We start from the raw sequence: 16,777 nt of genomic DNA, 5'->3' as shown, positions 1-16,777 counted from the left end.
ACAGAAGAGTATGATTAGCTGGAATGTCCTGTAGTATTGAATGCATCAATATAAAATGGACTTGTACTTCAAAACTGTTATAATACTCATACATTAAACATTTACTGGAACTCAAGTAACATTTAGGATAATAATCCAGGTGCATTATAGAGACACATTCTCTTGATTTCTGGTACAGATCAGGTTCACATGAAAGCTTTCTCCTACAACCATTAATTAAGCTAAAACAAGAATAAAGTGGTAACCTTTTCCCAAAGTCATATTTTCTTGCCGTATTCCAGCTGGGCTAATGTGGCCACAGTAATCATATTCTTCAACATGGATATTAAAGGGAGATTAAATTGTAGATGGCTGAGCACATATATACTTTCGATTTCATGTAGCTTTTAGTAGTGTTTGATGCTAATGGGTTTTTACATAGATTTTTTTGATGGCAATTCAGCTCTAGAGGTCTGTAGATACCAGTGGCCATAAAGCAACACCTACATACTCAAGCCTATGCAATTATCAGCAGATCAGATGTTCCAGCCTGCCCATTTAAATCCACTTGATCACAAATTGTCTTTAGTGATAAACTGTGGATGGTTGGTTCACACAGACTAAGTTTTAATCCTAAATTACCAAATCAACACTTTCTACTTGAATTTGGGGGTCACCAAACTTTTCTTCCCTTGAGCCACATTCAAATGTAAAAAGACTTTGGAGCACCACAAGCAGGGGCACTTCGCCAATGAGGCGAGTTGAGGCTGTCGCCTCAGGCGGCAGCACCCCGCTAGGTACCAGGGGCGGCAAAAATGCTGTTCCTGGTATTTTATGAGCCGAATTTCCGGTTTTCAAATATCTTATAGTGCAGAGAGCGCAGTTAGGCTCTCTACGCTAGTGTACTGGTCCTCTCTGCCGCCCTTGTGAACCCCCTCAGGCGCAAAAAGGTAATCGCAGAGGGAAGGGGCACCCCTGACCACAAGAATTAAAATAGTACCAAGGGTGCCAAATAAGGGCCATGATTGGCTATTTGGTAGCCCCTGTGTGGACTGGCAGCCTACAAGAGGCCCTGCTTGGCAGTACATCGGTTTTTTATACAACCGAAACTGGCCTGGAATTCAAAAATAAGCACCTGCTTTGAGGCCACCGGGAGCAACATCCAAGGGACTGGAAAGCAACATGTTGCTCACGAGCCACTGGTATGGGACACTGCTCTAAATTCTCACCATACCCAGGTTGCACAGGTTAGTGGAGCCTTTATTGGTTGGTCCCATTTTCTGTCTGTAGCTGTGAACCTCTCATAAAACATAGCAACCTCCCTATATGCAAGCAAGCACAGGGTCCAGCTTTCTTCTGAAAATCATCTTTAATACTTGAAAGCTGTAAATGAAGTTTCCCCACTAATATCTTGGTCCAGCCCGCCATGTTTTGGTCTTCCATTTGACAATTAATTTAGCTATCTAAAATACGTTCTACAGACTAATTATACTAAGAGCATGTAGTGCATTCATACAGATCTCATCAATGTGGCTAGGCAGACGCCGTAAATATATGCCGGAGGGCTGTGAATTAATAATTCTTTCCCTGAAGCATTTCTTTCATATAGAAGAACACATTTGACATTTGTGAATATGTTTGTTAAAATGCCATTGTATTGCTAGCACTTCTCTGCAGCTACTCTGGAAACACGTACACACGAACATATGTTTGGTACAATAATTAAGACGCCCTTACCACCACCCTTACTGTCTGGGCCAAGCACTCTACTCATCTATTTAATGACTAGTGAGTGGTGTGTCACATAAGTGCCCTTATCCCCTGTGCACCTTTAGGGCTAGTCCACACGGGGAGATCGGCAGGCGTTTGCGGTCGCGGCGACAAAGCGCCGCGCCAGTCGCCGCGACCGGCGCAGGCGACAGTTTTGTATGGGCGCCTATGTAAAAACGCCTGTGCTAACCACACCAGGCGATGCGCTTTTCAAAAGTCGCCTGAAAAAGCCTGGCGAGGCATTTTCAGGCGACTGTTGAAAAGCGCATCGCCTCGTGTGGTTAGCACAGGCGTTTTTACATAGGCGCCCATACAAAACTGTCGCCTGCGCCGGTCGCGGCGACTGGCGCTGCGCTTTGTCGCCGCGACCGCAAACGCCTGCCGATCTCCCCGTGTGGAATAGCCCTTAATGGGAGAGATAAGGCAGGTGCAATGATAAAAAACGGTGCATGGGAGGACATTGGCTGATTCTAACAATGCTTTGAAACAAGCCAGCAAGTTAAACAAAGTTTATTAAATATGTACATTAGATTTCTGGCATAGACCTTGTGTGCATTCCTTTATGACAAGTTCAAGTGAGGTATGTTGGAAAAGTAATGTGATATTTTTATAAGGAGATCCTCTGGCATCATTTCCATTTCATTGTATTATTTTTTTTACTTTACTGCAGGGTCCCCCAACTTTTTTGTAGCCATGAACTTAATTCAGATGTAAAAAGATTTGGTGAGCAACACAAGCATTAAAAATATTGCTGGGAGGTGCAAAATAAGGACTGTGATTGGCTATTTGGTAGCCTCTATGTAGACTGGCAGCCTACGGGAGTCTCTGTTTGGCAGTACACCTGGTTTTCAACCAAAATTTGCCTCCAAGCACGGAATTCAAAAATAAGCACCTGCTTTGAGGCCACTGGGAGCAACAGCCAAGGGGTTGGTGGACAACATTTTGCTCACAAGCCACTGGTTGTGGATCACTGCTTTACTGCACGGATTGGCATGCCTCTGCTGTCCCGAGATCTGGAAGAAAAGACCAGTTATATATGTAACACTGGGCATTAGAGTATGCAGAGTATGATTCATGTATGTATAGAAGTGGTGGTCGTTGGTTTGTTATCCATTACTGTAGCTCATTTGCTATCCTTTCCCCCCTAAATTAGTTTATACACGATTTAAAGAATCAATCTGAATTTGGCTGTACCTAAGCCATTTTAAGCTTTGTGCTGATGCATTCTGTTCCTGCTAATCCCCTAGAATTGCATATAATTACTAGATAATCAGGAGGGCATTGAGAGAGGAAAAGAGTGCAGATGATACAGTAGATGCAGCAACAGTTGAAAATGTTTGAGACAAAAGGTAACCTGTAGGAGAATATAATAATAATAATAATAAATAACTCTAGTGAGAGGCTATAGGGAGGATGGAAAGATGTTAAAACTATCTAAAACCACGGCATTAGTCAGTAATCAAGTTGTCAAGTTGTGGGGTCAAGATGACTTGTTTGCCTTCCCGTTCCACTTTGTAGGGTTACATACATAGTTAAGTTGAAAAGTCCATCAAGTTCAACCCTTCCAAATGAAACGCAGTGTCCATACCTACACACACTCACTGAAACTATATATACCAACATCTTTATTAATTGTAGATTTTAGTATCACAATAGCCTTGGATATTATGCTTGTCCAAGAAATCATCCAAGCCCCTCTTAAAGGCATTAACAGAATCAGCCATTACAATACCGTCGGGCAGGGCATTCCACAACCTCACTGTCCTCACTGTGAAGAACCCCCTACGTTGCTTCAAATTAAAGTTATTTTCCTCTAGTCTAAAGGGGTGGCCTCTGGTACGATGATCCATTTTATGGAAGAATAGATCTCTCGCCAGCTGTCTATAATGCCCTCTAATGTACTTATAAAGAGTAATCATGTCTCTTCGCAATTATCTTTGAAAATAACTCCAATCTTGACAGACTACCCTCATAATTTAAGTCTTCCATCCCTCTAAACAGTTTAGTTGCCCGTCTCTGCGCTCTCTCAAGCTCATTTATATTCTTCTTAAGGACTGGATCCCAAATCTGCCAGTGACTTATAAATAGGCAAAACCAGTTAAAATAAAGGATTGGCATGCATTGCTGAACCAGACTAAACTTTTTTTTATATTACAATATAACCTCTGTACTAGTGTGCCCATTAGCTTGGGCATATGGATCACTGCATGTCTTATATGGTTGGAGCCACCGTTGAGTCCCCACTATGTCCTCCTTTTCGTGTATCCCTAAATCCCCCAAAATGTGAGTTTACAAAACCAGATGAGCAGATTTCACTGTAATCTCTCAAGGAGGAGAAGGAAAAAAACATTATTGTATGGATCACCTCTCTGAACATGTTCTCTCAGGCTAAAGTCAAGTCTGAAGGCATTTGTTTTGGAATGAATGATGTAAACCTATGAATAACTGTTTCATATCAGCATCTGTGGTGTGCTGGAACGTAAGAGGATAATAATTGCCAGTGTGGGCTTTATCATTTCCCCAAATCTAGTGTTATGCTAATGAGACATCTGCTTGTTGGAGAGTGGAGGGTACTGTCCCTGGTGCCAAGTTACCATAGAGCCTGAGCATTGCTGCGAAGAAGCTAAACTACTTGTCCCAACTCGCTTGCCCTTTCTTTCAAACTTCCCGGAACGCTAACAGTTCTTAATGATTTACGTATGTCGCGCTCTCGAGTGTATATCTAATGGGAGAATTTTAACATTGGCCAGTTTGCCATGTGGAAACTATCAGAAATTGTGTAGTGAAAAAAACTTCAGACTCTCTCAGATGTTCTATTTTTATCTTATATCTACTAGGGAAGGGTTAGCCCTGGGTCTGGCTGTCGTTTGCCAATCGCCTTTTGAATGAAGTGTTTGTTTCTGCACTTCTTACAATTCTTCATATTCAGTGGGAAATGAAATTTTCCTGTTATTCATTTGACATTAGTAGCCAATGGCCAGGGGCATCTGTGCAAATGGTTTTGCCTGATCCAAATCTGGATTTATTTGCATATGAGTACAATTGAAAGTGTGAACAATATGGGTTGCCTTTAGTTGCCAACAGCTTTAGGGTGGTGGCACATGGGTGTTTTGTCGCCAGCTTGATATGGGTAGCAAAGAGTCCCAAAAATTCCTTTCTCTGGCAGTGAATGAAAATCTTAGAGGGTTAAAAATATTATAATGTAATTTAAATCACACTTCTGGAGACTGACAAAGCACCCTTAAACCTACTTGACATCAGGGGCACTCAAGAACCTCTGAGGCTGTTTGAGGCACTACTCAAGTGTTAAACTACTCAAGTTTCTGACCTCTATTGTCCATCTATCAGTAGGTCCAGGCAGACAGGCCCGGATTTGTGGAAAGGCCACCTAGGCCCGGGCCTAGGGCAGCAGGAATTTAGGGGGGCAGCATGCTGCCCAACCACACCCACATTGGTTCAAAAACACTGGTTATGTGCTGGAGATACAATAATTTTTTTAATTTCCCGTGCGCCAATCCCCATTGCTCCTGTCCCCCTGGACGATGAACGGTAGTGGGCCTAGGGGCGCCCACTATGTAAATCCGGCCCTGTAGACAGAGAGGTTTCTGGTCTGTCCTACACACTTTAAAAACAAAAAACTTGTTCATTGGGAGCACATGTAACTTCTCCTTATGTTCTTCACTGGGAGAAACCCAAAAGTAAAATATGGCTCAATACAAAAAATTAAGGTTATTCTAACACCTACATTCATTACACATTTTTAATGGCTGCAAAGTACAAAGTGCAAAGTGCAAACTTCAGAAATAATGTAGCAGTAATCAGCCAAGACTCCAATTCCCATAATGCCTTGTATTCTTCTTTACAGGTGTGGCTCTACATCGTCCCAAGAGTCACCAGTAGGCAAATACTATTTTCAATAGAAATTACAGTTGCAAATAACTCTTTGAAACAAGAGAAAAATTAATAAGCAAATTTATTGCAAAAAATAAATGAACCAGATTTAATAATAAAGTAAGAAGGTGAGCCCAACGTGTTTCGACCTTAAGGGTCTTGTTTTATTTGTGCCCCTGAGGAAGACCCTTAAGGTCAAAACGTGTTGGTGTGCTATACATTATTTTGAATTCTTGTAAATTTTTTTTGAGTCCCTTATGGGGAGTCACCTATGGATTAGCACCCTGTAGCTTAATCTAAGGGTGTGCACCTTCCCTCTTTATTTCCCTCTCTATTACAGAGTATAGCTCTGTAATAGCCCACCCCTAGAAGATTGTGGAATGGACAGGCCAACCTAGAAAGATCACTATTTCACTCCACAGAGGACAAGTAGTGTTGAGTTTGAACTCCCCATGTGACACTTTCCTAAGTGTAGGAACCCAGATAGTAATTGATCTGTACTCCATTGCTTCAATTTTGTAATGAGGAAACTGTATCCAAATACACATACTTTTAAATGCCAATTCCTCTATAAATCCTTACCTATAAATGCTGAAATTGCAATTATTACCTATATTTGCTGCAAATTTGTTTGGCACTAATATTATTACTGCATGAGTAGTCACTAAAGTGTGAATCTTATTTGCTGAATTAATGCAGATATTGTGAAGACTCGTGGGTTTTAGGTCACGGTATTTTTCTGCATTAAATATTGTGGATATTTTGTGCAAGGTGGTGACTAAACTAACTCTGCAAAAGGGACAGGATAAACAGAGATTAGTAAACAGGACATTAGCATCATTTATTTAAGTATTCTATAGAAATAGACCAGTAATGGCAGCCATGTGCAAGCTTGTACAAGAATAGCAGCACCCGTCATCATAATTATTGAGTTTCAATTACTAAATCATCCTACACCCATTAGACACCACTGGACCTCCCATGCTCATAACACAATTTAGCAACACAATTGGTGTTGTGTGGAGATCACTTTGGTGCCATTACTTTCTGCAGAAGTGGCAACTCATAATAATGTATTTTCTACGACATGAAATTCACAATTAGGGACACAGTTTAGTAACCCAGTGGTTATTTGAGCGTTTATTGTGCTACAAAGCTTTCTTGCACTTAAGTAAGCGCATACCATTGTTTGCTAAGTGTGTAATCGGTCAGAATAATGTCCCTGTTGTTCAAACAATCTACCCCATTAAATTCTAAAAAAAAGCACAATAAACAGCCTGCGTGTAAATGACTTAATTATCCTAACCACAGCTATTAAATTCAAATTTAAACTACAATGAGCACTTAAGTTGTTAGCGAGACCCTGCGTTGTCTTTTACTTGACAGGACAGATCTGTCGGGAGAGAGTAGGCAGCAGTATCTGGAGGTGATTGCATGACGTGTAGTGTTGGGACGAGCCGTAACCCTCACCCAGGTCCAGACTGGCATTCACAATAGGCCCTGGCATTCCAATACACAGAGGCCCAAGCAATCCCCAACAGCCCAATAAATAGCGACTATCTATGGCAACTTACAGCAGTCCCTCTGGCATTTGCCATAACTCACAGATTGCCAGTCCAGGCCTGCCCTCACCCCTTCTTACCCCCCAAATAAACATGAATTAACATACATACCCAACCATGACTTACTGTAGCGAAACAGTTATACAGGTATGGAACCTGTTATCCAGAATACTTGGGGTTCTCCAGATCTTTCTGATCTTTCTGTAATTTGGATCTCCATTACTTAAGTCTACTACAAAAAAAAAATGAAAGATTAATTAAACCCAATAGGCTGTTTTTTTTCCAATTGGGATTTATTATATTTTAGTTGGGATCAAGTACAAGGTAAAAATGCAGGGCCGGATTTACATAGTGGGCACCCCTAGGCCCACTGCCATTCGTTGCCCCCTGTTCCCTCCCCTTTCATCATCTGAACTGGAGTAATGGGGATTGGTTCACGGAAAAATTAAAAAATTATTGTATCTCCAGCACATCCCCAGTGTTTTTGAACCAATGTGGGTGTGGTTCAGCAGTATGCCGCCCCCCTAAAATCCTGCCGCCCTAGGCCCAGGCCTAGGTGGCCTTTCCACAAATCCGGGCCTGTAAAAATGGGAATTATTTGGTTAAAATTGAGTCTATGCGAGATGGCTTTTTTGTAACTCAGAACTTTCTGGATAACAGGTTTTCAGATTACAGATTTCATACCTGTACAACAAACACTAAACAGTAGTAAAGCAATGGCACGTATCCACCTAAGCCTTTCTATCAACATCTGCATCCAAGGATGTCCACCTCCCCCCTGACCTACTCATTTATCCGCTCACCTTACCAACTATCCATTCAAGTTACCCGTGTGGCTCAGAGTCAAGCCAACCCATGCCAAATTTGACAATGGTCACCCCCACAATCACATAGTAGAGGTGCTGCCATGCTCATGGCAGAGAAACCCCTGTCCCTCCCATGTTGCCTATCATTGTGGAGGGCAGCCTTCTATTATGGACATAGAGACAGTTTTTGTGCCTGAAGTATGAAAAAACGAACTCGACGTGCCATTAGCCTAAAGCCCAAAAAGTGTATCAAGACTCCTGTTATGATCCGTAACACTCATTCAGTCTCCTGCCTTGGGCTGTCTCACATAATTCTAGCCATATCAGATAGCGATTGTAATAAGTTATTTCTTGATATTCATTTGCAATCTCACGTTCTACTGTACAATATACAGGGCTGGTTATGCAATGCAGTGCTACAGTAAAGCACAACAGCTGGAGGTTTACACCTCTCTGTAGTCTCAGGTGTATCATTTAAACATCAAATCATGTTTTTTTTGACAAACATAAGAGGACTTGTTCACACTGGTGTTAAACCCTTATGATTTTATAGGATTAAAATGTCTCTGGTTAAATTGGCTTTGGTTAAATTACTCTCATTTCATGCAATTTTCTCCCTAGACTTACATTTTGTCATTTTGTCTTGCTTTTATCCAGTCACTAAGTATAACAAAAATTAAAGGGGCCCTGAAGCCTAAAATGAGTAAGCATTCAGTTAGGACTGACACATGGACACTGCCTTGACGGGGCACGTCAGCTTATGCATCCTTTGTACAAATCCTATAACTAAAAGTGTCTCTTTTTACTATACTCTATGTAGACATTATCCCTATATATACATTATTATTATACATTAAAGCACCGGTGATGTAATGCAACAAGACAGCAAAGGATACAGAATAGACACTGTGATAAAAACAAATCAGGATAACCCCCTCTTGACATTGATACTGTAATAAATTGAAAATTGATGCAAAGAAAGGTTTACAGGGGGAATGAAATAAATGATTTGCTTGCCTGTGAGTCTAGTCTCAGATTGAGGTCTAGTCATTCAGTAAAGGCATGTCTGGGAAGCGATAATAAAAGAACCCTGCTAATTCCCAAGCAGCGCACACAATATAATGATGTTATCGGGCCCGAGACACTACACCTATTACAAGCAAGGGCAGTGGCCGTTGGATTAGTGAAGAACAGAGCTGGTATTAGAGAGGGATAAAGAGCACAGGCAGCTACTAGAAAAGGCCATCAAAAAAGGATTTATAGACTCAGTCCCCTTTTGGGACATATATTTGTTTTACAATAAAGTGAAACTATGGCAAATTTGCAGCTTCTTTTTCTTCTTGAAACTGAAATAAAAAGAAAGTAAGAAAGTAAGAATTTTCATTCGGTGATAGTCTTAAAAGGGAAGTCATGAAAATACAGTATATGTTCCTGTTTTATTTAAACACAGTGTCTCTGTAGGTTGCCTTGCAACGTTGGCATCTTGCAAGACATTTGTGTTATCTGCATGGGTTTCCCACTGGTACTGTTCTCTGGTTTCCTCCAAAAACACACAGGCAGGTTCATTGGCTCCACTTAGTGTGTGTTGCTTAGATAGTAAGCTCCGCAGGGGCAGTGACCAATCCCTGTAAAGCAAAATTTGTCAGTGCATACATTATAATAATGATACTGTAATAGATTGCAAATATTCAAAAACTGCCAGCAATTTGTATCAGCTCTGGTGAGCATAACAACACAAAACATGGTTAGCATAACAACATCACCCACCCAGCACCACATTGTAGTCTTTATAGACTGGGGCTTAGCTATAGGGATTGTAACTACAGTCAGGCCCTCAGACCTAAGGGGACCCACATGGACCTAAAATAATTGGGTTTTTAGAAATTGTTGGTCATTGGGAACATACGGTAGGTTTGCTCTGACTTGTAGAAAAGCCACAAAGACCTGGGTCTAGGGCAGCATGTATTTAGGGGGGTATGCTGCCAACATAGATAGAACTAATGATATAATACACCGCTAGTTATAGTAACAACTGAGTCAAACTCAGGACTGTCTTCAAACTTCAAGTGTCAAGTGGATACACTCTAACCCTGGATAAAGGTTTTTGGTAGACAAAATTAGGACATACCACACCAAACTTTGCAAAGGGGTCCAGAAGCTTCTTGCTATACCCTTGTTTATAGATTCTACATTGTGTTGCTGTCTCTTTTTATCTACAGTTTAGCTCTTATCTGCATATTTAGGAGGCAGATAATATATTTTTACCTTACTGTAAAGCTTTTTCTATTTACAATGATTATTATATCAGAATTTGGGTTGCCAAAGATTAAAACTGGGCATATGTGAAGTCAATATGTTGGATGGCTAATTAGCAGCACATCTAGATGCCTACTGCGTGGCTGCACAACCAGCCGTGATGTCTGCTGCGTGCCGCTAAATGAATTGCTAATTATCCAGGTAGGATATGGCTATGTGTCTGAAAGAGAATACTGGAACCTATATTATAAATATAGTATATATATATATATATATATATATATATATATATATATATATATATATATATATATATATATATATATATATATATATTTGGAAAATTTAGATTGCCTTCTGGAAACGTGAGATGCAACACTCTGGTTATTTATGATTGACAGATGGCTATTTATATACCCATTAATAGTATTCTTTATTTTCCTCATGCAGCACTTTCCATCTTCTATGATCTCTGGGTTTTGTTTTATGTCACCATCTCAATGTGAATTACGAATCCATTCTACTACAAGGTGAACCTTTCCTTTCCTATGTAGTACCAGAGCCATATAAGAGCAGCACTTAATATTATAGTAACTTCCAGTGATGCACAATATTACCCACCCATTTCCTATAGGCCTCTTGTGTGCAGAAGTCTGTAACAGGCAGCCATGTTCTTGTTCTACTCCCACTATCCTGGAGTAAACTGTGGTCTAACTGAGAATATAACAGATGTCTCCTGTAATGCACTCGTCAATCTGGATCCTAAAATGCAGCTGGCACTCTCACCGACACCCTTTTGGGGCCCGGGCTTTCTGCTGCAGAACCAACGGGGAATTTGTGGGTTTGGTAGTAAGAGAGTTTCTAAAGAGGTACCGGCAAGGATCAGGCAAATCGTAGTCACAAAACAGGCAAATGGGTCGAGGCAGGCGGCAGGAATCGAAGTCAAGCAGGCAGAAGTCAAAAAAACAGGAAAGTGAAATACAACACTTCAGGATCTATAAACAGAAGCCAGCTTGGGCATTGTTACCATGAAAAAGGGCCTTTTTAAAGGAGAATTGGCGCCAAAGCTTGAATCTTGCGACAAAAATGGCGGCATGACATTCTGCGTCATACGCGAGCGACCAGACGCCATGTCATTTGAACACGGCCAATGCCCTTGACGCAGCCGGGAGGGTGCATTGGCTGCGCCTGCGCACCATTCGAGGAGGAGAGATGTGTCAGGAGGGAAGGGCCAATCTTCCGGTGCGTCTTACATCTCCAATTAGAATGCAGTCCTGTCCTGTTAAAGCAAAGGGCCCCAGTGCCTGCCAGAATGCTCGGGACCTTGAACTTTCCAGATAAAGGATCTTTCTGTAATTTTGATCTCCACACTTTGCTAAAAAATCATTTAAACATTACACCCAAAAGGATTGTTTTGCCTCCAATAAACATTATCTATGTCATAGTTGGCATGATGCATAGGGTACTGTTTAACAGAAAACAGAAAAACAGAAAAACTATAATTTTTCAAAATGTGAATTATTCTAAAAAAATGGAGTCAGAGCTTCCTGGAAAATGGATATCCAGATAATGGATCCCATAACTGTATGTGGTGTTATTGAGCTTCCTTCTTGCAACCACCAGCTCTTGCTCTATAGGGTCGTACTGTGGTCTGGCTCATCACCCCTAATTGCCCTTAAAAAGTCCTGCTTTATCCCCCAGTTACTTCCTCCCCCGGTGACATTCAGATTTAAATATTCATGAGTTTCCTCATATTTATCTGAGTTTCCTTCACTTTCGTCGAATTAATCTGTGGTGTGAGGTGTTTGAACTATTCAGAATAAATACATGAGTTGTTCTAGTAAAAAGTTAACTGAGGACATTGCTTCTATTAACAGAAAGATATTATGTGCAAGGCTGACAGCTAAATGCAAATCGGAATATACAGAATGTGCCTGTATTTAGACTGAGGAATATACTAAACTGTTGTTAGGGGAAATGAGTGTAATGAAAATTGACATATGAGGGAATCTGTAGCCAGCCATTTACCCACAAATGAACAAAGATGGGAGAGTAAACTGGAAATGTAATAAAGTCTTTGTCTTCTCAGTGCCACAGGGCATAGTTATAAAACGGTAGAAAGATTAAAGATCTGCATTAGATACTCCAAAATGTTCTCCTTAAGCCGTACAATTCAATAGGGTGTATTGTTTGTAGGATCTTGTGAATAGATGCATCCTCATGCTGAAATAAATCTGCCCCTGAATGTTATATAGATAGCTGGAGATTTATTTGTTAGATAATAAGCATGGGCCAATTTGACCCGTTTCACTTTGCCAAAAATTTGTTGCCAGCGAAAAGTCTGCGAAATGTATTAAAGTCTATGGGCGACAATTTTTTAGACTTTTTTGACGCGCGCAATTTTTATTGATGCACAACATTTTTTTCTCCCATTGGCCGTCATTTTCACAGCAAAACTCTGCGAAAAAAATGTGCTCATCCCTATCGCTCAGCATAATAGTGGGTCTAAAAGGTTGCACAGTTTATGGGGCACATTTACTTAGGTCCAAAAGTTTTGCCATACTTTGCACAACTACGTCAGACATTAATTCGCTATGACTACGCACATTCATCAAAATGCGAAAATTTGTCTTGACAAATGAACGCTGGCGTATTTTCACTAGGGAAAATTCGTCAGCACGAAAGTTTCTTGGTAAATCTCTTCTTGCGTTACTTTCTTCCTAACGAAACTTTATTAACATACTTACGCTTACGTTAATTCAAATAAGGTGGCTACATACATGTCATATGTATGTATTTATTAGTGAAAAAAGTGAAATTGTTGGAAGTGGCCACTTCTTATCTTCTTATGTCCAAGGAAGCATAATAAAGACAAAAGAGATCCTCTATTGCCCTTGACACGAGCCCACACTAAAACAAATGTGGCATGAGCTTCAAATGGTTAAAAAAGTGTAAATAACATATATAACAGTTACAACTTGTAAACATAATCCCACATTAATATATGACTTCTTTTCAATACAGTTTATGATGTCACTGACATAGTACATTGAGGATGTAGCTTAATCTCAACTATTCGGCAGGTAGAACTTGGAAAAAAATTGACTTTGGTGAAAAGGCTAAAGTACCGTATATACTCGAGTATAAGCCGAGTTTTTCAGCCCCCAAAATATGCTGAAAAAATCGACCTCGGCTTATACTCGGGTCAAGTGCAAAAACGGTCGCCGGCGTCTAAGAATAGTCGCCGGCGTCCAAGAATAGTCGCCGGCGTCCAAGAATAGTTGCCGACGACCAAGAATAGTTGCCGGCATCCAAGAATAGTCTCCAAGAATATTCGCTGGCGTCCAAGAATGGTCCAAAAACGAGACGTCGGCACCTCCAATGGGAGCAGAAACCCTCAATTTTTTGATTGCTGCTGCATTTCTGAACTTAGGCTTATACTCGAGTCAATAAGGTTTCCCAGTTTTTGGAGGTAAAATTAGGTACCTCGGCTTATACTCGGGACGGCTTATACTCGAGTATATACGGTATTGCAAAGTTTACACTTTTACAAATTTGCGGATTAAAGATCGTTTGCCAGAGTGAAAATTCGACTGGGCAAAACAGCGCAAAAGATCTCTAACGCTGAGGTTTTTCACTAGTGCATTGTTCTCGTTTTAGTAAATAGACGATGTTGTGGCGAATTGTCAGCGAATTTTCTCTAACTATCCACTATTTGCCCTTTAGTAAATGTGCCTCAATGTATTTATATCCTCTAAATAAGGTTTTCTTTTTTAGTTTCTTGGCAATTACCCATGCCTCTAGCTGTGTTTATAAGTTACTAGGCCAAGGGGAGCCCACCGCCATGCAGTCGTCAGCTTAGTATTGTCAACCCCTCCACATCGTTAGATAGTTGTAGTTTGTACAAGCTTATCTTGGGGGCAGGCAGTATAGTATATGTGCAAAAGAAAATACCTTATTTTGAGAAAGCAGCTAAGGTGCAGCCTGGATAGAGATTACATAAATGTATATACAGCAAGTATAGATAATGCTCTTAACAGATTGATTCAACCTAGGGGCCAAGATAGGGGCCATCTTGACCAGACTCTCACACTATGGTCTAGATTTTGTATAACAGGCAGAATGATCATTTTCTCAAAGGGAGATGTGAGTGCAGGAATATTTGTCTCTATGATCTAAGGGAGTCAGTCCACTGTTGTTATTGACAGTCATGGGGAAACAAGAGATTTGATTAATCTGTTAGGGTGGGTTCTAGCTGAGTAGCATGTATGTTAAAATTGGATTGTTATCAAGAGGAACTATTAAAAGCTCAATCAATGTCTAATGATATTTATGTTGCAAGGCTTCCCCTTGTTTTTATAAAGCTTTCAACCCTATAGTGCCCTATTTTAACGTTGGAATCAAAACCAATACAAATGCCAATGTGCAGCAGGCCCAGTGGGTGTTCCAAACGTTATGTAATGCTATTTGTACTGATGTTTGGCCTCAGCAGAACCCAGAAGTGCTTTTCAGCTGAGATATTTTTTACACCTGCTCATTTATTTGAAGTAAGCCTTGCCCCGTGATACTGGTTACACCACTCTCTGCTGATAGACTGTGCTTGGTTGTTGGGGAAGGATGTTTCTAGTCATATGATGCAATATTTACCTGCCTTCATAGTTATCTTTAATAAAGGTTTCATACTTTCCCCGGGGATGAGATCAACTTAGCAGTAGACTTGCTGTATTGCCACTGAAGACGCAGAATATGCTACAGGTCCGCTCTCAGGGTATGATGTGTTATTTATATATGTCATTGCATACCAATGCTTTCTACCTTGGTGCTAGGGTTGCCACCTGCCCAGTAAAAATGATGGTTGATCCCAATGTTAGGGAAAAAGATAAATATATAAGAAGGCTGGTATTTTTTTCCAGAAAAGGTGGCAACCCTTCTTGGCGCTAGTCCTAACACAATGGTACTGCCTACACCTTGCCTTTCTTACTTCTCACCTCATTTTATCTGTATCATCAAACCCTGCTGCCTTTTGATAAACAGAACGGTGACAAGGCAGGCACATGTACACAAGTCTGCTCAATTGCACCAATATGGCTTTATATGTTCAAAATTAGATGGAAGTACAGACAATCCAGCAATGGAAGAAACAGTACAGGCTGTACATAAAATGTATCGGGCACCTTGTCTCGTCCTGACTCCATATTCCATGTTGCATCCTAATTGTGCTGTGTCCCTATAAGGGCCAATAAGCGTGACTCCAGTGCTGCATATCTGTACAACTGATGTTAACATGTAAAACCATTATATACATTTAATAATGTCCATTGTCTTATTGAAAAGGATTATAAGCCCCGGACGGGTTTCTTTTTCCATTTTCTCCCCTCTCTATCCGCTGCTGTTCCCTAATCTCCCTTGTCTTTTCTCTCCATCTGCAGGCCGTGCAGTGCATGTTGGCCTCACTTCATTCAGAACTTGACATTCAAAGGTACTTGATGAAAATTGAATCCTCTCAGAGAGTTAGTACTTTCTTTTCATATTCTGCATTTTCTAATGATCGGAGACATCCCCTCTAACCGCTTGTGTTTGTGTCCCCCCCTTCGCACCGGAATGTGTTTGAGCAGAATGATTCTTGATATGTGTTCTTGATATGTATTACACATCTATTGTCCTCTTGTGAGATGTTTCTAAATTCTGTTGGGTCTTGGCAGAACTAGTAGTCTCCAAGGGCATGGAGAAACATCACTGGTAATATCCGATGGTCAGCCTTCTTATGTAAATTCCACAACTACGTGAATATTTTATCTGCAGGTTTACAGCAGAGCGTATCATAATCTATTAACAAGAAGATAATGTTTATACCTACATAGAGTGCCCCATCATTGGAGGCATCCTGGATTTGAAGTTGTCTACACACTGCAGAAGGGATTATTCTTGAAACTTACCAATGAGTTTATAACACTGCAGTGCACCCTTTGTCTTGATGGACTGTTCTTAATTATATTGTGCCCAAGATAATTTGATGACTTTGGGAATGCAGATCAGTGGTTGTGGGTTCATTGTGAAACTTAGTTAGGGTGAGATTTGGGGGGGTACATATTTGCTCATTTTAGAATTTTTGGGGCTACAATAGAGTGAAGGACTTGCTTGTATTCCTTGTATCTTAAAGGGCAGCGACACACTGGAAGATTCAGGGAGATTTAGTCAGCCGGCGACTTATCACCTCTTCTTCGGGCGACTAATCTCCCCAAAAAGCCTTCCCATCAGGCTTTTCGGCACTCGGAACGCTTCGTTTTCCAAAGTCGCCCGAAGTTGCCTGAGAAGGATTTTGATTCTAGCCAGCGGGGAGATTAGTCGACTGAAGAAGAGGCGATTAGTCGATGGGTGACTAAATCTCCCCAAATTTTCCCGTTTGTGTCTCTGCCCTTAGTCTGGAATGTTTTAGTGGTGGGCCTGAATGCATGTAACACCACAAAATGAACTTAATCCAAGTGTAAACTATCTTCCCTGATTCATTGATAT

General features: G+C 40.8%; 1 protein-coding gene across 14 annotated transcripts in view; it reads left to right on the top strand.

Annotated features, from left to right (window-relative positions):
* Nucleotides 1-16,777, top strand: part of kiaa1217.S (KIAA1217 S homeolog) — a 261,072-nt gene that overhangs the window by 113,948 nt on the left and 130,347 nt on the right. For 7 of the 14 annotated variants that reach the window (XM_041567402.1, XM_041567400.1, XM_041567404.1 and 4 more), the window contains one exon: nucleotides 15,694-15,774. The exons of 6 other annotated variants lie outside the window; for them this stretch is intronic. In XM_041567402.1, coding sequence (XP_041423336.1) covers nucleotides 15,694-15,774 — 81 coding nt within the window. The remainder of the gene's footprint in view (nucleotides 1-15,693; nucleotides 15,775-16,777) is intronic. One more of the 14 variants, XM_041567410.1, reaches the window with a different exon arrangement.

The sequence above is a fragment of the Xenopus laevis genome, chromosome 6S, assembly GCF_017654675.1.
Source record: "Xenopus laevis strain J_2021 chromosome 6S, Xenopus_laevis_v10.1, whole genome shotgun sequence".
NCBI lineage: Eukaryota > Metazoa > Chordata > Amphibia > Anura > Pipidae > Xenopus > Xenopus laevis.
The sequence above is the reverse complement of the archived record's forward strand: the minus strand, read 5'-3'. Positions and strand labels throughout refer to the sequence as shown.